At 40.6% G+C, this 20606-nt stretch overlaps 2 protein-coding genes across 4 annotated transcripts in view; one reads left to right on the forward strand and one right to left on the reverse strand.

Annotated features, from left to right (window-relative positions):
- The window catches only part of PRELID3A (PRELI domain containing 3A), a 51661-nt gene extending 49562 nt beyond the window's left edge, over positions 1 to 2099 (forward strand). Inside the window, exon 7 of the transcript XR_006414363.1 lies at positions 499 to 2099. The gene's annotated coding sequence lies outside the window, so the exon portion shown is untranslated. The remainder of the gene's footprint in view (positions 1 to 498) is intronic.
- The window catches only part of SPIRE1 (spire type actin nucleation factor 1), an 83944-nt gene that overhangs the window by 29979 nt on the left and 33359 nt on the right, over positions 1 to 20606 (reverse strand). For 2 of the 3 annotated variants that reach the window (XM_044426579.1, XM_044426581.1), the window contains exons 4-9: positions 12977 to 13102; positions 8628 to 8711; positions 5855 to 6019; positions 4999 to 5085; positions 3954 to 4083; positions 1896 to 1937 (exon numbers count right to left, since the gene is read on the reverse strand). In XM_044426579.1, coding sequence (XP_044282514.1) covers positions 1896 to 1937; positions 3954 to 4083; positions 4999 to 5085; positions 5855 to 6019; positions 8628 to 8711; positions 12977 to 13102 — 634 coding nt within the window. The remainder of the gene's footprint in view (positions 1 to 1895; positions 1938 to 3953; positions 4084 to 4998; positions 5086 to 5854; positions 6020 to 8627; positions 8712 to 12976; positions 13103 to 20606) is intronic. The other variant, XM_044426580.1, reaches the window with a different exon arrangement.

Here is a 20606-nt window from a genome sequence, read left to right on the forward strand (position 1 = left end):
GTCTCAGCTGGGCAGGCAGTTCCTGGGAATGATCCAGGTATACAGCTGGCAGGAGGGGACTCTGGATATGAGGCTCTTAGACACAGCCCAGACAACCCTAGCTCTTGACCCATGATGTGGCATCAGCAGATGAGGGTGGTCCAATTAGAGGATCAGCATGCTGGCTTTTAGAAGGCTCCTCCCAAAGGGCTGGGGCCTGGTATATTCATAAGGAGAGTTCCTGGAGGTGAGTACTAGATTGGGTTCAACAAATTGCTCTTTGCATGCTCAGAGATTTGGTGTGCTTTGAGATGCTTTGATGGAAAACAGTCTGTGGTTTTTGAATGCTCAAAGGAGGAATCTTGACTTGTGACAAGGTGCCTCCTTCAGGTTAAAAAGTCAAACTCGGAAAGGTGGAAAATGGGGCCCTTCCAATATCCAGGGAAGGGGGGAGACCAGATGGGAGAGGTTATGATAAATTCTGAGCCTCTTCTAACCTCCCTTCCTCTAACTTTGAAGTGGCATCCTAAGAAAGAGAGAGAGAGAGAACAAAGAAAGAAAGATCTGAAGAAGGTGAAGCAAAGAGAATTTCTGCTGTTTTGTCTTCCCTGCTGGTTTCAAATTCTACCTATTTGATTTCAAGAACTAGGCACAGTAAAAGCAATTTGGCTACATGTCTAGTGAGCTGTTGAATGTATTTTTAATGTTGTTACTGTACTATGTATTATAATGTATTATAACCAAGATTATTGCATTTATTTGTTATTGTGGACTGCTTTGGATGCAATGAATTGTGGAAAATACAGTATAATAATGAATTGGCTATAACTATTTCAACCCAGTTTTGAAACCCTTCTTATGTTGCTGGCAAATTATGAGTTAGTGCTAACCTTGGTTGGATTAAATACTAGTGCATTGTTTGCCAAACCATGGCTAATTTTGGCAAAGAAAGGAAGTGGTGACTCACATGTAGATTGCAAAGAAGAATGCATGTACTTAAGAGGGCATTCTTAATTAGTCAAGCAAGTATTATGTTTGCAATAGGGGATATATGAAGGAATCAGTGTTGTTTCTAAGGACCCTTGGCCAAGATACTCTCAATGAACCCACTCTTTCACTGGGGTTATTTTCTTACTAGATCAACTTTAGATCAACCATCTAAAGTTGATTGTGAAAAATATGGGCAGGGATCACATCAATTTATTGTATATAAAACCTAGCCAATTATTTGTATTAATTAACTACTAAATATTAGTAACAACACTAAGTACTTTGCCAAACTAGGTTGTTATTTTCTTACTTTATCTTGTCTTTGCTATCTCTAATTTGACAGGCAGAAAGCCAGTGAGAAAGGAGGAAGTGGAATTTAATGTTCTTCTTTCTAACCATCATTGTTGGCTGGGTAAAAGTGAGAGGCAAAGAACAAGCAAGTTGCAATGGTAATGAGGAGGAGCAACTCTAGAGGGCCCTTGCCAGTGAGCCTCTGCTGGGGTGTTGACCCTTGGCAAGGGCCCAGTGATGTGGATGGCCCTGGAGGACATTGCACACCATTGTGGTTAGTGGTCATTATATGGCTATAGTGCATCAAAAGAACTGCACTTGCAGAAGTGATGAATAAAATCTGAAAACCTTTGTTGGAAGAATTAGCTTTTACTAAAATATGTTATTTGGGTTCTGCTCTCATCTGAGTGTGCATGCATGTAAGATATGAGAGAGAAATAGAGAGAGAGAAGAAGGCAGGGAGAGAGGGAGAAAGAGCAACCACTTAATTTTTAAATGAAACTTAAGTTGTACCAACTAAGATTAGAAAGTGATCTTCATGTTGCACTCTTACATGAAAGTAAAACAAACAAGTGAAATGGAATACATTTTACATTTATCACAATAGCCACGTCAGGTGCTCTAGCAATTTTTACCTGACAAGTCAAAACTGTAAGACATGCTAAGAGGCCGGATTGCTGGAAAAAAGAAAGGAAAAAGAAATAAAAATGACAAAAGAAAAACAATTCTATTCTTACAAAAATATAAAGGATTTACTTTTGAGTTACACATCTTAACTACATGCTGTAATGTGCTAAAAATAATAAACAGTGCAAAATAAACACCATTCATTTTAAAAATCCTAATGAGACAAAACAATTCTCTAAATTTAAATTAGCTGCATGTTTATTTAGCTATTCAAATAACTCTTTGTACCTTACCTAACAGATTCTAACAAATATATTTCATTTTACTCTTTCATTCAAAAACCGTATTTCAGTAGAGTTAGCAGTTCACAGAGTAATCATTCATTTCAAACTGTGTTACAAATTTAAAGCTACTTATGAAAAATCTGAACAGGGATCATGCCAATTTATTGTGCATATGACCTAGCAAATCATTTGTGTTCATTTACCATGAACTATTAGTAACAACACTAACTACTTTGCCAAATTATGTGCAAATACTTCTCTGTGTGAACACATTTATGTTCTGAATGTGATAGCTGCTATCTGTTCTTTTTGGTGAATAATAGGATCAACTCAGCATGCTTCCAGAAACTTGGGGGGACCAAAAGTATGTTGTATTAACAGCCATTTGTCCAGTTCATTCCACTTATTATCCTGTAATTTGATTAGTTAATTTCTCCTACTCTCCCCGTGCCTCACTTCCACTTTGCCTCTGCAACAGGTTACATTGGCTCTTTCCATGAAAAACACAAGTCTTTTGCAACAATGTGTATAAAAAACCCCCAACAACTCTTGATCTGAACTTCTCCTAAACAAATTCTATCATGTGTTTATTCCTTCTCATACTAAAAGCTGTGTTACCACATTTTATTTAAGGCAATTCTGCTGAAAATCAAACCAGATTTTCCAACATGTTTCAAGTGTAAACTGTATTTTAAAAACATGCATTCAGCTCTGAAAAGGAATGGACTTAAGTAATTGTATTAGGACTTCCAGTTTGGTGAGTGAGCCCCTTTCTTCAAGTGAAACAAGTTTCCTTTTTTTTAAAGTTCCAAAACTGGTACCATTTTCTGGTCTTTCAGACCTCTTGTATGAGAAAAGCCCCAAATACCTAACAGACACCAAGAAGAATTCCTCTTCCCTTTATGTCATTTCCTGCAATTTTGTTTTTGTTTTATCCAGTCTTAGGAAGAGTATGCATCATCCTGTACAGTATTCCAGCATGGATTTTTATTAAGAAGCAGAAAGCTATATGGATACTGTATATACACTCTCCTCCAGTTCATTACCTATGGACAAGATAAAGGTGTAGGACTACTGTGCAAATGCTAAAATGAAATTGTGGTGTACTATATTAATTTTCTGGATGAACATTAAATAATCCAGCAGTACGTAAGTTATAGAAATGAATCTTCATACTGAGTCTAGTATCCACAGGTAAAAATCACAGATTGACACAAAAGTGAGATAAGGTTAAATTGATAGCAGAAATCCAAAAATGGCTTAGTGAGTAAAATGCAAAGAATTAAGTAATATGTTGCTTTGTATGGGAGAAAGTGACTGCTGTCACTTGTCAATAGTGCATTATTACTGGACTGTTACTCCTTGTGCTCCCACAATCAACAAAATGGCAATTCTATTTTCCTATATTGACATCAGAAAAAACTGACATCATTGCTCTAAAACTATTTTGCCTTATTCTGTAACACCATGGATTACTTTCACTACAATGGAAGGAACTCCATTTACCTTTTTATGAAGCAAGCTCTTTATACAAACTGGAACTATCACATCTGAAAGAATCATTGCCTTTACATGTAATCACCACCTTTGACAATTAGCAGAAATTCTGTTTTTATTTAAATAACTGATTAGTAAGAAATGTATAATTTCTAGAAACTAATTTATTTAAAGCTAGAAAAGTTCAGCTTCCTGGGAAGGTTAATGAAAGCTGTACATATAGATTCGCAATGTGGAATAACTCTTATAGCACATCAAACATAACATCAAAATCAAAATGCTCACCTAGCCTGCTACGCCTAATCTCATCAGGAGAGACAGGTCTTAACTTTCTTTCAGATTTGATTTCTTCCAATATTCTTTCATGGAGGCTACGTGGTCGTGGTGGTGTAGGTTTCAGTTTTCTTGCAGATGCCTTGAGAATATTAAATAAAAAGTAGAAAACTTATGCCACATGTGGAATGTCCATCAACAGGTCATCATGATATAGTCTTACTCAGTGATTAGATGTTGCAGAGCTATGCCATTAAAATCTCTCTCAATTATAGTCTGGCAATTATAGATTTGTATCTATAACTCTTATGTTCTTATCTTATTTTTGTTAACTATGTATTAGCAATGTTTTCAATATACAGATAATATATCACAATACACTATTTTATATTTAGGCTGAAATTTAGAAGATGTGTGTATAGCGCTTGGCTGACAGGTCCTTCCTTTCAGTGATATTTCCTTCATGGTAGGGGGAAACCCTTAGGAATTTTCTAGAAAAAGCCAGAAAAGGAAAAAGTATAAAAGCTGTTTGTAGGCATTTACACAACATGGCATACCACAGGAAGCTGGATTTCTCTAGGTGCCATGCAAAAATGACACTCATGGGTGCCTGGCACTACACAATAACTTCCATGAGTAAATAAAGCCATGATGGGCTGTTATATTATGTGCAAAAAGTCATGACAGTGTGAGGGGTTAAATGAAACACTTGAGTCAGGAACTGGCTGCAGAAGAGATGAAGTGTAAGACTACAGGGTAAAAACCTACCGAGAGCAAAATACAAGGAAGAACAATTAGACTAGAAAGAAAGCAAAACTCCCTGAAGATTTTCTTGTAAAAACAATTCTGAGAATTTTGATTAACTTTCCATAAATGTATTTTATGAATTGCAATAGGGTAAATAGGGTAAATCATATAGAAAATACTTGTATTTTAAGGTAGTCTGCATGTTAGAATGAGGAGAAACTTCATTTAATACATCAGTTAGTACAAGCTGAATATATAAAAAGCTGCATCTTTGGTAGAAGTGGGGGAGAACAAATGTTAGATTACATACTGGATTTAATGGAGGTCGAGAGCGAATAAAATCCAATATAATTTCGTGGGCACTCTTTTTTAATCGTGGAGGGATATCTCCATTGACCTAAAAAAGGAAAAAAAACCCATTATTCTGTTTGCACATCCAATATCATGTGGCCATCTGACAATTTAAATACTGCAATATATCCTAAAATAATCACAATTATTAAATCTATCAAAACTTTTCAGTAAGTCTGTAAGTAATCAGAATTAACTTCCTGAATCAGATCATATTCTAGCACATCTGCTACAACAGTCAGTGGAAAGGTGTGCATGATACAAACAGCTCTGCTTATTGCCAGTACCTGACCCCTGCTACACACACACAGAGTCAATGTTCTTCCTGCAACTGGGGTGGTGAAATATAGTGGTTGTGGGGGAACATTTATCTTAGCTCTGTGACTGGAAGAACTGCATGACACCTAAGTGAAACATCTCCCAATAAAGTCACTGTAATCATTCTTGAGTATATCGGCTTTTCTGAGCTTATTTTTATCTAATGCTTATGACAGTATCCAAAAACCCCTGCAAGTCATTCAAAGGAGATATTCCTCTCCCAAACAGCAGACACCCATGCCACATGGTAACTATTTCTGAAACTAAAGTAAATTGCAAAGGTGATGATATCAACTGAGATCCTTCCATACCAAGAAAAAGCAGTCAAAAATTCCATAGAGAATAATGCACAAGCTCTAAAACTTGTATAAAGTATCTCTGTGGTTATAAGATCTATTGCCATAAATCTAGAACTACGTGTAGAATCATAAATTGACTTTTATTGAAATAAAGTTAAAGAAGAGTTTCCCTTTTTATTTGGTACTATCACAGCTTACCATAACTTTCCTTAAAGTATAACGTTTGGATCGAATATCATCCATTAGCATCTCATATGGAGTGAGCTGGTACTCTATTGGAAGTGGATTATACTGGCGTTCTTGAACCTTCTTCAATTTCACTCCATTTCTCAAGTCTCGCATGACTTGCACCCAAAACTGGGCCTGAAGAATCAAGAAAAAGTAATATTTTGTAGAATCCTTAATCAAACTCTAATCTCTTAAGAACCATGATTGCGAACATGATTTAATATATTTTGATACCTTTTCCATGCTCATGTTTTTACATTCAAAGCTTTATGGAACTTCATTGTCAGGCCTGACTTTCAGACACAGGACACAAATACTACCAACATTCTTTATTTCAGCAGCTTTCCAGAGCTTGTGGCAAAGCTCACAGTGTTTATAGGCACCCATAAAGCAGATAACCTGGACATGTATCCTTGTTCCAAAGCTAAAATCCATATAGAGTCAAATTCAGAGTTCTAGTCCAGCAACAGTCAAGGTCTTAATGAAGTAGGATTCAAGGCAGACAGAGTTAAGGTTTCACAAAGTATAGGAAAGAAACTATTTGGGGCAATTAATACATTGTTTTCAGCAGAAACCTCTGCACCAGCTTAAATGGCTGATTTCAGAAGGTGGTGCTGGGGGACTATGGCTCTGCGACATGGCAGTTATGCCATGGAGTTCCGCAGGGGTCCATTTTGTCCCCTTTGCTATTTAACATCTACATGAAACCGCTGGGAGAGGTCATTAGGAGGTGTGGGCTGCGGAATCATCAAACGAGAGGTAGAGCTGATGATACCCAGCTCTACCTCTCGTTTTCCTCCAATCCAGGTGAGGCAGTGGCTGTGCTGAACCAGTGCCTGGCTGAGGTAATGGGCTGGATGAGGGTCAATAAACTGAAGCTCAATCCAGACAAGACGGAGGTCCTGTTGGTGGGTGGCTCGGGCCTCGGGATGGGGGACTTGGGCCTTGTCCTAAATGGGGTTGCACTCCCTCTGAGGGACAGGGTTCGCAGCTTAGGAGTGCTTCTCGACCCTGAGCTGTCTCTAGAAGCTCAGGTGACGGTGGTGGCGAGGAGCGCCTTCCTTCAGCTTCGGCTGATCCATCAGCTGCGCCCCTACCTGGAGTACGACTGCCTGGTGACAGTGACACATGCGTTGGTGACTTCCCGCCTTGACTTCTGTAACACGCTCAATGTGGGGCTACCCTTGAAGGCGGTTCGGATACTTCAATTGGTGCAGAATAGAGCTGTCAGGTTGCTGACGGGGACTGGGTGTTGTTCTCATATAACCCCAGTTCTCCGTCAGCTCCACTGGCTCCCGATTGAAGTCCGGGCCCAATTCAAGGTGTTGGTTATGACCTATAAAGCCCTAAATGGCTTGGGACCTGGATATCTAAAGGAACGCTTGCGCCCCTATATGCCCTCCCGCCCCTTGAGATCGGCAGCAGGGGCTCTCCTCTGGGAGCCTTCCGTAAGAGATATCAGGAAGCAAAGTACCCGGAGGAGGGCCTTCTCTGCGGTGGCGCCCCATCTATGGAATGCGCTCCCCAGAGAGGTCCGCCTGGTGCCGTTGTTATTTGTTTTTCGGCGCCAGGCTAAGACCTTTGTATTTAAAACTTATTTTAATTGTTAAATTATTGAATTAATTAGGATTTAAATTTTTTTAGCCAAGAATGCACCAGGGGTCTTTAAATGTTTTTTTAATTTTTATATTATTATTATTTATGTATGTTTTTATGTATTCTTTGTGAGCCACCCCGAGGCTTTGTTGCGATGGGGGCAGCATAGAAATGTTTTAAATAAATAAATATAGGGGAGAGGTCGCTAAAGCTGATTATCTATTCTGCCAGGAGAATCTGGCCTATAATAAAGCACTACATCTGAGAGGGCATTTTAGTTCAGAATTTAGTTTACTTTAGACATACCCTTTAGCTACTCTTTCCTGTGGAGTCCTCTTTCTGCTCTTAAAATACTGGTCTGTACATCAGAGGCCATGCTCAAGGTCAAATCTTGCAGCTGTGGCTCAAAGGCAGTATCACCCTCCTTTGTCCTGCAACCAGTGGGAAACTAGGCAAAGATGAACTTTCAGACCCCAAGCTTCCCCCAACTGGATGGGATTCAGAATCATACTGATTTAACTCTCAATCAGACTCTGGCTCCAAAGCATTAGGGCTATGCTTTTTTACAAGTTTTTATAAAAATAACTACAGACATGTACTGATGTCTGCATAGATTATTTTTAAGCTTTAACTGTATAAAATGTATAAACTTTACATACATTTTACACAGTTAAACTTTAACTGTGTAAAATGGTAGTCCCCAGGTTAAGAATGAGTTCTGTTCCTGAGAACTTCCTTAAGTTGAATTTGTATGTAAGCTGGATCAGATGAGTAAGCCAAATGTTTATCTTAGAATATGAATATATGTAACCTTTATATGGATATAAAACACTTAAGAAACACACCCATATTTATTAAAACATCTTAAACACAATATAGCATCCAAAGGCCGACACAATATTCAGTGTCTATACCAGAGCCTTTACAGCCTTTCTCACTGCACCTACTCATAAACGTCTGGGGTGCTCTGGAATAGGCTTCGCTGCACTGCATGTAACTGTACCTGGAAAGATGTAACTGTCTTTCCTCAGATAAGCATATACATGTATTCAAAACACGTACTGTAAACGCTTCTCCTCACAATCATGTATGCTGTTTGCCCTTATTAAGTTAGTAATATTTAATATATTATTCAAAAGAAGCCTACCCAATCAGCATTTTTTAACTCATCAAGATCTGTGTTGGATTCCTCAGTCCCTTCTTTGTCCATTTCCTGCATCTTCTTTAGATTCTGCCAGATAAATACAATGTATATATTCATTAAATGAAGCAACAGCAGTGCAGCCAGTGTTAGGGACATGAAAAACAGAATATATAATAGACCTCTATCACATTTCTTCACTTATTAATTAGGTTAATTATATGGCTCATAGCATTCCAAATAATGTTTGCCAATACACACTACAAGCTTGAAATTTAATATCTGAGTACTATTAATCCCATAAAATGCCTCCAGTGTATAAAATTGGTTAAAAATGCTATCACTGAAATGTGCAGGATCCCAGCAAGGGAAATTTATACACAGAAGGCTTTTTACAATTCACTACCTGAATGCATTGTATGTTCTAAAACTGTACATTCAACTAGAATCAGTTACTATCATTGGTTCAGGGCCATGGCATGAATTAAGCTAGAGATTAGATTTAGAATTTAGAAAATCTGTTTTCCAAATTACAATAGCTTTCAGTATTTAAATGATTTATTTATGACAATTGTTTGCTGTCTCTAACAGCATTCTTCGAGAGGCTTACAAAAGACAAACTTCAAACAAATCAAATACAAATTAGAACATAAAAACATACAATGAACAGCAACATGAAATGTCGTAACAAAACAAGATGTGCAGCACCCCAGCATTAAACACATATTATTTATTTATTTTATTGATTTATATCCTGCCTTTTTCCTACAAAGGGCTCAAGGCAGCTTACATCTCCTCCTCCATCTTATCCCCACAACAACCACCCTGTGAGGTAGGTTGGGCTGAGAGTCTGTGACTGGCCCAAAGTCACCCAGTTGGCTCCATGGCTGAGCAGGGACTAGAACCCAGATCGTCTGAGTCCCAGTCCCATGCTCTTAACCACTACACCACACTGGCTCCATATTATGGAGCTAATGACGTAATTCTGCTAATAAAAATCACACAGTCCTCCCACAGACACCTTCAAAAACCTCTCAGGAGCCTGGGAAACCAGCAGCAGGTGAATCTTTCTGGAAAGACTGTTCCATAAGTGGAAAGCTGCTTAATACATTTTATTATGATGTGCATGAAATCACATCTGTAAAACAGCATTACTGTTATTTAGATGGTTTCTTTACTCAACCTCTTGAATTTGTTAGAAGATTAAATAATTAGATGGCACTTATAAAGAAGCAATTTTTTAAAAAACGTATGGCATACATACCCACTGATTTCACTGGGACTACTCCAACTGAAGCCAAAAACTATATTAAATTAAGGAAATTTACCATTCTTCTGAAGTCAGGTATATATTTACACCCACACATCTCCTTAGAAGGAGAGTTCCAACATCAAATTATCAAACCACTGCAGTATGTTTCAGTGCATTCATTAATGGAATAATTGAAGAGGGGGAAAACCAGAACAGAAATTGCTTTAGTAGTTATGTTTCTAGAGAAACGTACAAGTTTTTCTTCCCCATACACACAAAATTGCAGACCATACGATCCTTTCCTCTTAGCAATTTATAGGGAAAAAACCCCCCCTGACCCATTTCCATAGGCTCTGGGAGGTTTACAGGAGATTAAAATAAACAACAGTTAAAATTTCAACTAAAAACAAGCATATTAAATAAAAGTAGCCTGGGCACTAATCTGGGAAGGCCTGTCAGAAGAGATAAGTCTTTAAAGGTGGCAATCTGGGATATCTGATGTATCTCTCCTGAAGCCCATTCCATAGTTTAGGGCAACCACTGAAAAAGTCCTGTGGGAAGCTGACATTAATCTAATAGAAGTAAGCTTCAGAAGATTATCCCCAGAGGACCTTAGCAGGTGAGGCAGAATATATGGGCAAAAGTGCTCCTAAAGGCATTCGGACCCAAGCTTTAAATGTAAACAACAGATCTAGGACTGTGCCCAGAAACATATTGGCAACCAGTGCAGATACTTTAGTATTGGTGATACACGGCCTTGCCATGATGACCCAGAGACCAAACTGGCTGCCACGGTAGTAACTGCACAAGGGTAGCCCTATACAGAGTGCACTGCAGAAACCCAGCCTAGAGGATATCAGTGTATGCACTACTGTTTTCAGGTCATTCTTCTCCAAGAAGGGATACAGTTGGAGAATCAGCTGAAGCAGATAACAGACACTCTTGACCATGGGTTCTATCTGTGCTTACATCTGAAGGGCTGGGGTCAAGCAGCACCCTGAAATGCAAACACAGTCTTTTGGGGGAGGAGTGTGACCCATCTAGAACCAGTTGACACCTCTTTAATCATGGACTGGTACCCTTAACAACAAGCCCATCCATTTTGCCTGGATTCAATTTCAATTTGTTTTTTCTCACCCAGTCCATTACTTGCTTCAGAGGAGCAATGTTATCTCTAGAAGAAGATGATGGCAGTAAAGAGAAATAGTTCTGGGTGTCATCAGCATAGTTAGAATGTCCAGTAACACTCCACCAAATGTTTTCCCTCCCAGTGGCTTCATGTAGATCATGGGTCCTCAAACTACGGCCCGTGGGATGGATCCGGCCGTGGGAAGGATCTGGCCGTGGGATGGATCCGGCCCTTTCATCTGGCCCGTGGTGGCTTGTTCGCTCAGAGATGGTTTTGGCTCGTTGGGAGATCTCCCAGCGAGTTCAAAACCATATCCGAGCAAGCCGCCACCGCCTGTCTCCCCCACGCACGCTTGCTAACCGGTGGCTTGCTCACTTGGAGATGGTTTTGAACTCAGTGGGAGATCTCCGAGCGAGCGAGTCACTGCCACACGTGCCCAACGCCACCTGACTAGGCCTCACTGGCCCACACGCCCAGGCACCCCCTCCCACCAGCCTGCACATGAAGGCACCACCTTTCAACTGGCCCCCTATTGAAAAAGTTTGAGGACCCCTTATGTAGATCTTATACAGCACTGGGGGGAAAATGGAGCTCCGTGCAACTCCAGAAGTCAATGCCTTTTTAGAGGAGTGGAAGTCTCCAAGCAGCACTATCTGCAACTGACCTGAGAGGTAGGAACAGAACCACTGCAAAACAGTGCCTCCAATTCCCAACTCTCTCAGGCAATCCAAAAGATACTACAGTCAAAAGTATCAAAGGCCACTGAAAGATCCAGCAAAACCAACAGGGACACTCTCCCCTGTCAATTCTGAGTCATAGATCATTCAAGTAGAGTGGAGCAAATATCCAAATAAATATCCATCAAAAGGTATTGTTTATATGCCACTTGTTCATACAGAAAACATTCCAAGGTCCTCAACCCATTTCTTTATAGGTGGTGAATGTTCATCCTTCCAATTTTGTAGTATCAGTCTTTTAATTGTCAAAAGGGCTGAGAAAATCCATTTCTACTGCCATTTATTAATTTTCTTGAAGTAGGTAATTAATTTAAAAGAAGTAGTACATAGTGAATATTGTTCCAGTACAAAATTTATCTGTAAAAAACAGCCCCCTCCCCACAAAATACTGGAAATTGCCAAACCATGTCTCAAAGAAGCAGTAGCTATATTGTACCACTAACTATTAGCTGAATTAGACAATCCCATATTAAAGAGATGCTGCAGTGTCCAATTGGTACAAAACAAGTTTTTGCTAAATAACATAGGGCCTAAGATTCACAGGTATTCACAAGATTCACAGGTGGAAACAAAGCAGAGATTCATGAATCAGGCATACTGTAGTGATGCCCAGTTTCTGAAATTCCCAAATGAGCCCACAAGTCTAAAAAGGTTGGGAGATATATCCTTGGATGGGGGAATTCAAGATCAAAATATTCCTCCCACTCACCCCACTGCACCCAACAGAAAGCAGAATAGTGGGTGCTATTATGAAGCTGCAACACTGGGGAAGCCATAAAAAACCCCTGGAACAAGCTATGTACACACTCCTTTGCAGCTGCCATGAGGAAACTGGAAGCTTATGTGGTATTTCTGTTTTGATCCAGCTGAGATTGTCATGTCTTCCAACCTTAATAAACTGTGATTATTATATGGTTTATCTGAAAGAAAATATCAAGTCATAATTTAAGATTCAGTTATTGCACTAAACTTTGGGGTTATTAAAAAACAGGCATGGAAGCTTTTCTTGGCTACAGCAGGTTGGAGGGGTGCACAAGCCTGAGACTTATTACAATTGTTCTCATCACTAGTGACCATGGCTTCATACAATGTCTGAACCATTTTACTGTGTTGTGCAAGTTAACTCGCATTTTAAACTGGGAAAATACACTCTTCTGCATACTTCAAAAATGGTTTCTTTAAAAAATATGTAACAGTATTCTAAACCAAACACCCAAAGGACAGTCTTTCTTCTTACCTCTCTTGCACTTTTAATTCTGGCCAAGAATGTATACAACTCCATTGTTTCAGCAAATAGTGCTCGACATACTGCTTGATAGTGATTTGCTGCATCTGATTGTGTTGGTAGATGGGCAGCACAGAGCTAGGGAAAAAAAGCAAGACAGACTTCTAATTATTCTGTACTAGAAGGAAAACTTGAAATGCCTATACTTAGAAATATAATCCCTCTATAGAGAGATGCCATTTGTATTACAGTTTAAACTGTATAAATAACTGCAATAATTAGTGTAAAAGACTTATAGTTTAAGAGAAGTGCAGAAAGGATGAGAGAGTTAAACACAGATAGAGAAGAAAGGTAAACAAACCATTTTGAAGTGTAAAACCAAATTACAACAAAATATTCACAACTAAAGACCTGTCAGAGCTTACTTAGCTTCCACTTATTTATTTATTTTCAATTAAAGATGTGAAATCTGCATCACAACAACTTGGTGCGATCAGGATCAAAGTTTAAATGATACACATTTGTTTCTACTTCTGGTTGTAATTTGGAAAGAGTTCTATTGCTGTTCTTTTTCTCTTGAGTATGAAAAACAATAGAAAAATACTGTTAACAGTTGATGATTCTCCAAGCAAGCAGTAAAAATATGGCCTTAAAATGCTTCTTATTTATTTTCATAATAACGGGTTCAACATAACCACTTAGGTTGAAATATTATTTTTTGTTTTAAAAACATTTTAATATAAACAAAGGAACTAGGCTTTTGAGCTTTGACCATAGGCTGACCTGTACAAAAAGGTATTTTGAACACAGCTTTATTACGACAATCTCTAATGTTCAACAAATATGTATGTGATGTGAAACTGTGAGCCTCCTCTAATCAACAACCAACCAACAGCCACCTTGTGAGTATGATGTGTTAAACTGGTGCATGGTAGCTAGGGGCTAAACAACCTAGTGGTTAACTCAACAACAAATCATTGTTTAACTGGGGCAGTTTCTTCTCTAAATATTTATTGGTTATATTGGGCCAGTTTGCACAACAGAAATATAGCTTGGTGGCTTATTTAAACTGCAGTGTGAGCTGGCTGTAATCTCCATAATATTTGGCATTTACATCAATATAAATTAGCCACCATGGCTTAATTTGGCTGCAAAGACCAGGTAAGTATTCATGGACAATTAGAAGATAAAATGATACTTCCAGCACACCCACAGATTTCATTGCTAAAATGTGCAGTTATGTAGGCTTTTAGAAGAGAGACTAATCATCAGATTAAGGCGGCTATTAATAGACTATCATATAAAAATGAAATACTTGTCTAATAATGTGAGAAATATGGAGTAAAATGCAGCTGTATTTTATCACTTTAGAACTCAACATTGCAACTCAGTGTTGCAACTGGCATATGCATCCTTATGTAAGACACTACAATACTTTTCAGCATGAAAAACAGCCAGGTCACATGTTTTTTTAGGGTTCTTAGGGTTTTCTTAGGGTTTTTTTCAAGAAAAAAAATCCAATTGTATATCCAGAAGTAGTTATTTTGCTTTTATAGGACATCAGAACAACAGAAACCTATTTCTGTATGCACAGGATAATGCCTTACTTGTCTGGACGGTTAATTTATTCATTCCAACTCTGTTAATAGGGTTGAAAAGAAAATACCCAAGCTTTGTGAAACAAACTACAGAGACAAAACAAAGCAATTGTAACTGTGAAGCTTGATTCCCAAATTGTAATAATGTGTCCCTACTTATGTGTTGTCTTTAGTTTATATGAAATCTTTAAACCTGAGTTCTAGTGCCTTGAATATGATTTGTAGTTTGAATGGCTTCACAGTGACAAAGTGACTAAGAGAAAGTAGGTCCTGGGGAAAGAAAGAAAACACTGGGATCGAATAACATGATAATTTGCTTCACATCAGAGCTCACTGAAGTTTACTGGGTTGATGCATTCTCCACAGGGGACGGGATTAACCATCTGGAAGACTACAGATAGTATATGGAATTCTTGTTTAGAGGATACCGAGATAACCATTGCAGTATTAATTCAAGGATATAGTTGTGTAGAAAGCGTGTTGGTAATAAATATCCAGGGATAACTTTTTGGTTGTGAGCTGAAATGATACCTATATCCAAGGAATAACATGGTCCTATGTATACTTGTACAGCTGAGTAGTGATCTTGTAGGAATACAGTTTGCTGCTGTGGTGGGGCCTGGGCTGCTCTGAAAGCCTCCATGTGCAGCAAAATCAGATTTACTTTTTTATAGAGTATATGCTACTGACTACAATTATAAAGGTAGTATGAGGTAACTAGTAATCTAACCCAATGAGAAGCTCTTGGAAAGACTAAGAAACTGTTACCTATCATATATGGTTTATTGCTAAAAGATGATTTGGAAATCAAAGAAAAAAATTCCAGGGTTAAAAATTAAAAGGACTCAATTTTACAAAGGAACTTTGGAAGGACACCTTCGCTAATATACTAAAAATATATTCAGATGTTAGAACAAGAGTAAGTATATTGTTTCAGGGTTGTAGCTCAAGAAGGCCTTCCACAAGCAGAAAGAACCTGATTTTCGCTTGTCCCCTCTGCCTAAGGTTTGTGGAACCTTCTGAAAACTTCTGAAAGCAGGGACTGACAGGACTCCTACAGAGAGGGGCCAGGTATCAGGGAGGATGGGAGGAAGGAAGAGGTTGGGAACTCCAAGGAAAAGAAGCGATGGGAAGGAGTTGAGGTACATGTACACCAATGCTAGGAGCATGGGTAATAAGCAGGAAGAGCTTGAAGCTCTCCTGGGAACAGGAGGGTATGACCTGGTGGGAATCACAGAAACTTGGTGGGATGAAAGGCAAGTCTGGAATGTGAACATAGAGGGGTATCACCTTTTTAGAAAGGACAGGAAGGGAAAGAGGGGTGGGGGTGTGGCTTTATACATCAGGGAAGGGATAGGATGCAGTGAGACAGAACGCAGCACAGATGGGGATTTGGTAGAGGCAGTCTGGGTGAAACTTAGGGGTTTTGACAGGGAAAGAGACCTGACAGTGGGGGTATGTTATCGCCCTCCAGGTCAACTTGAGACCCTGGATGATGGCCTGACAGACCAGATTCTAAGGATATCTCGGGGGAGAGACACAGTAATTATGGGAGATTTCAGTCTCCTGGATATTAGCTGGGAGACTCACTCGGCAGTGACAGCCAGGTCACGTCTCTTCCTAGAAGCTACAGAGGGAGGGTTTTTCACACAGAGGGTCCAAGAGGCAACGGGGGGGGAAACATCCTTGACTTGGTCTTGACCAATAGAGAGGAGCTGATAGATGACGCACAGATTAGGGGAGCTCTGGATGCGAGTGATCACTTCATCCTTTGCTTTCAGATCAGGGGACTGGGGACATGCAGCAGGTCGAGCACTAGAAGCTGGGACTTCAAGAGGGCCAGCTTTGGCCAACTGAAGGCCAGACTGGGGAAAGTCTCCTGGGATAGGTTACTGGAAGGTAAGCGAGTTGAGGAGGGGTGGATGGCACTCAAAAGGGAGGTTTTGGAGGCACAAGCCTTGATGATACCTCTAGTTAGTAAGGTGGAGAGGCAGAGGAGAGCGCCGCCATGTATGCGAAAGGAGGTGGTTAGAGGGATTAGACGAAAGAGGAACCTCTGTAGGAAATGGGTACTGGAGCAAATAGACAAAAGGGTATACCGGGAGGAGGAGGCCCATTTCAGAAGGATTCTTCGCAAGTCTAAGGCTGATTACGAGCTGAGACTTGCCAAGAATTATCAAGAACAACAAAAAGGGCTTCTTTCAGCATGTAAATAGGAAGAGGAAAGGGAGACAAGTGGTGGGACCACTAAATAAGGAGGAAGGAGATCCAGTGACTGATATGAGGGAACAGGCACAGATGGTAAATGACTATTTTGCCTCCGTGTTCTCCCTAAAGCAGGACAGGGGATGTCCGCATAGGAGATTAGATGAGGCTGTGGACTTAGGGGCACAGATTAGAGTTACTCCCCTTGACGTTGAGGGGCTCCTCAGGGCACTGGACATTACAAAGGCTCCAAGCCCTGATGGGTTACACCCAAGAGTACTTAGAGAGTTGGCAGGGGTTCTCTCATGCCCGCTGGCCTCCATTTTTGAGGCCTCGTGAAGAACGGGTGAAGTTCCAGAGGACTGGAGGGTGGCATCAGTGGTCCCAATTTTCAAAAAGGGTAGTAGAAGGGACATGGGGAATTACAGACCTGTTAGCCTTACATCCATTGTAGGAAAAACAATGGAAAGGCTCATAATAGAGAGAGATCTAGTGATGCTAGATAGGGAAGGAAGGCTGACAGCCATACAACACGGCTTCCGCAAAAACAGGTCTTGCCAAACAAACCTTGTGGAATTCTATGACAAGGTTTTGAGATGGCTAGATGGAGGGGATGCAGTGGATGTGGTATACCTGGATTTCAGCAAGGCCTTTGACAAAGTGCCCCATGATATCCTGGTGGAGAAACTGAGGAGTTTTGGCATACACCAAAGCACTGTCCGGTGGATTAGGACATGCCTGACTGACCAAAAGCAGAAGGTAACCATTAGTGGGGAATCATCGGGATGGCGGCCAGTGACAAGCGGGGTCCCCCAGGGGCCGATCCTGTTTAATCTTTTCATTAATGACATGGAAGAAGGGGTGAACAGTCTGCTGATCAAATTCGCAGACGATACTAAAACTGGAGCAGTGGTCACAACTGAGCAGCAGGTACTCCAGATCCAAAAGGATCTGGACAGACTATGGAAGTGGGCAGGAGACAAAAGGATGGCGTTCAATGTGGATAAGTGCAAGGTCTTGCACTTGGGGCATAGGAATAGGTATCATAAATACAGGTAGGTGACAAGTGGCTGGAGAGCAGCACTTGTGAAAGGGACCTCGGGGTACTGGTTGACTGCAGGCTAACTATGAGTCAGCAGTGTGATGCGGTGGTCAAGAGAGCGAACGCCACCCTTGGTTGCATAGCCAGAAGTGTGGCTTCCAGATCGAGAGAGGTATTACTACCACGCTATACGACTCTGGTGTGCCCACAACTGGAGTATTGTGCTCAGTTTTGGGCCCCTCATTACAGGCAGGATATAGCCAGGTTAGAGTCAGTGCAGCGTAGGGCCACAAGGTTGGTGGTCGGTTTGCAGGGGATGGGGTATGAGGCGAGATGGAGGGAACTGGGTCTCTTCAGCCTGGAGAAGAGGAGACTCAGAGGGGATATGTTGGCAACATATAGTTATGTGAGGGGATGTCACATGGAGATGGGTAGAGACCTGTTCTCCCCTGCAGAGGAAGGCACTACGCGCTCCAACAGAGCAAAGCTCAGGGAACCAAGGTTCTATTTGGATGCCAGGAAGCACTTCCTGACAGTTAGGACCTGTCTGGAATGGGCTTCCACAAGAGGTCGTTGAGGCCCCATCAGTGAGGGTGTTCAAAGACAGGCTGAACATGCACATGGTGGGCATGTGGTGAGTGGAGCTGGCTGGTGTTGGAGGTCATACTAGATGGTCCGGGAGACCCCTTCTGACTTGCTCTGTTTCTATGTTTTTAAAACAGTATGGGAGTTTGCCATTGAGGGGTGAATTAGGAAGCAAGGAATTGCTGAAAAACTGGTTCCCTGGACAAGTGAAAACACTTTTTGTTAGTGCAAAACCACTAAAAGGTACAATCAACTGGTATCACACTCAGGTAAAGTATGTATGTTCAATATAACAGTATTAGATAGCAGTTGTTGTTGTTCCGTGTCCAGAAATAATGATGTACATATGTAGTAAAGCTATGTAGATTTTTTTTAAATAAAAAATGTAGTGAAATCTATTACTGACAGATTTCTTTTACTTCTCTGTGTGTGCACTTTTTTTTAGCATATATAGATTGTTGTTGTTAGTTGCAAAGTCGTATCCGACCCATCGCAAGCCCATGGACAACATTCCTCCAGGCCTTCCTGTCCTTCATCGTCCCCTGGAGTCCATTTAAGTTCATACCAACTGCTTCAGTGACTCCATCTAGCCACCTCATCCTCTGCTGTCCCCTTCTTCTTTTGCCATCTATTGTTCCCAGCATGAGGCTCTTCTCCAGGGAGTCCTTCCTTCTCATTAGGAGGTCAAAGTATTTGAGTTTCATCTTCAGGATCTGGCCTTCTAAGGAGCAGTCAGGGTTGATCTCCTCTAGGACTGACCGGTTTGATTGCCTTGCGGTCCAAGGGAATCAAAGGAGTCTCCTCCAGCACCACAATTCAAAGGCCTCAATTCTTCAGCGCTCAGCCTTCCTTATGGTCCAACTTTCACAGCCATACATTTCAAATGAGAAAACCACAGCCTTGACTACACGCACTTTTGTTGGCGGGGTGATGTCTCTGTTTTTTAGTATGCTGTCTAGATTTGCCATAGCTTTCCTCCAAGGAGCAAGTGTCTTTTAATTTCTTGGCTACAGTCTCTGTCTGCAGTGATCTTGGAGCCCAGGAAAATAAAATGTCACTACCTCCATTTCTTCCCCATCTATTTGCCAGGAAGTGAGAGGACATGATGCCATGATCTTAGTTTTCTTAATGTTGAGTTTCAAGCCAACTTTTGCGCTCTCCTCTTTCACCCGCATCAAGAGGCTCTTTAGTTCCTCTTCACTTTCTGCCATGAGAGTGGTATCATCTGCATATCTGAGGTTGTTGATATTTCTCCCAGCAATCTTAATTCCAACTGGTGATTTGTCTAGCCCCGCCTTTCTCATGATGTGCTCTGCATATAAGTTAAATAGGCAGGGCGACAGTATACAGCCTTGCTGAACTCCTTTCTCAATTTTGAACCAATCAGTGGTTCCGTACCCAGTTCTCACTGTTGCTTCTTGACCCGCATATAGGTTTCTCAAGAGACAAATAAGATGGTCTGGTACTCCCATCTCTTTAAGAACTTGCCACAATTTGTTGTGATCCACACAATCAAAGTGTTTAGCATAGTCAATGAAGCAGAAGTAGATGTTTTTCTGGAACTCCCTGGCTTTCTCCATGCTAATTGTATATTAGCAATTTGATCTCTAGTTCCTCTCCCTCTTCGAAATCCTGCCTGTACTTCTGGTAGTTCTCGGTCCACGTACTGCTGGAGCCTAGCTTGTAGGATTTTGAGCATCACTTTGCTAGCATGTGAAATGAGTGCAATGATGCGGTAGTTTGAACATTCTTTGGCATTGCCCTTCTTTGGGATCGGAATGTTCACTGACCTTTTCCAATTCTGTGGCCACTGCTGAGTTTTCCAAATTTGCTGGCATATTGACTGTAGCACTTTTACTGCATCGTCTTTTAAGATTTTGAATAGCTCAGCTGGAATACTGTCACCTCCACTAGCTTTGTTGTTGCTCAGACTTCCTAAGACCCATTTGACTTCACATTCCAGGATGTCTGGCTCGAGGTCAGTGTCCACCCCATCGTTGTTATCAGGGATGTTAAGCTCTTTCTTGTATAGTTCCTCTGTGTAATCTTGCCACCTCTTCTTAATCTCTTCTGCCTCTGTTAGGTCCCTGCCATTTTGGTCCTTTATCATGCCCATCTTTGCATGAAACATTCCCTTCATATCTCCAATTTTCTTGAAGAGATCTCTGGTCCTCCCCTATTCTATTGTTTTCTTCTATTTCTTTGCACTGTT

This window comes from Varanus komodoensis, unplaced genomic scaffold (assembly GCF_004798865.1).
Source record: "Varanus komodoensis strain SLA01 unplaced genomic scaffold, ASM479886v1 scaffold17, whole genome shotgun sequence".
In the NCBI taxonomy this organism is placed as follows: domain Eukaryota; kingdom Metazoa; phylum Chordata; class Lepidosauria; order Squamata; family Varanidae; genus Varanus; species Varanus komodoensis.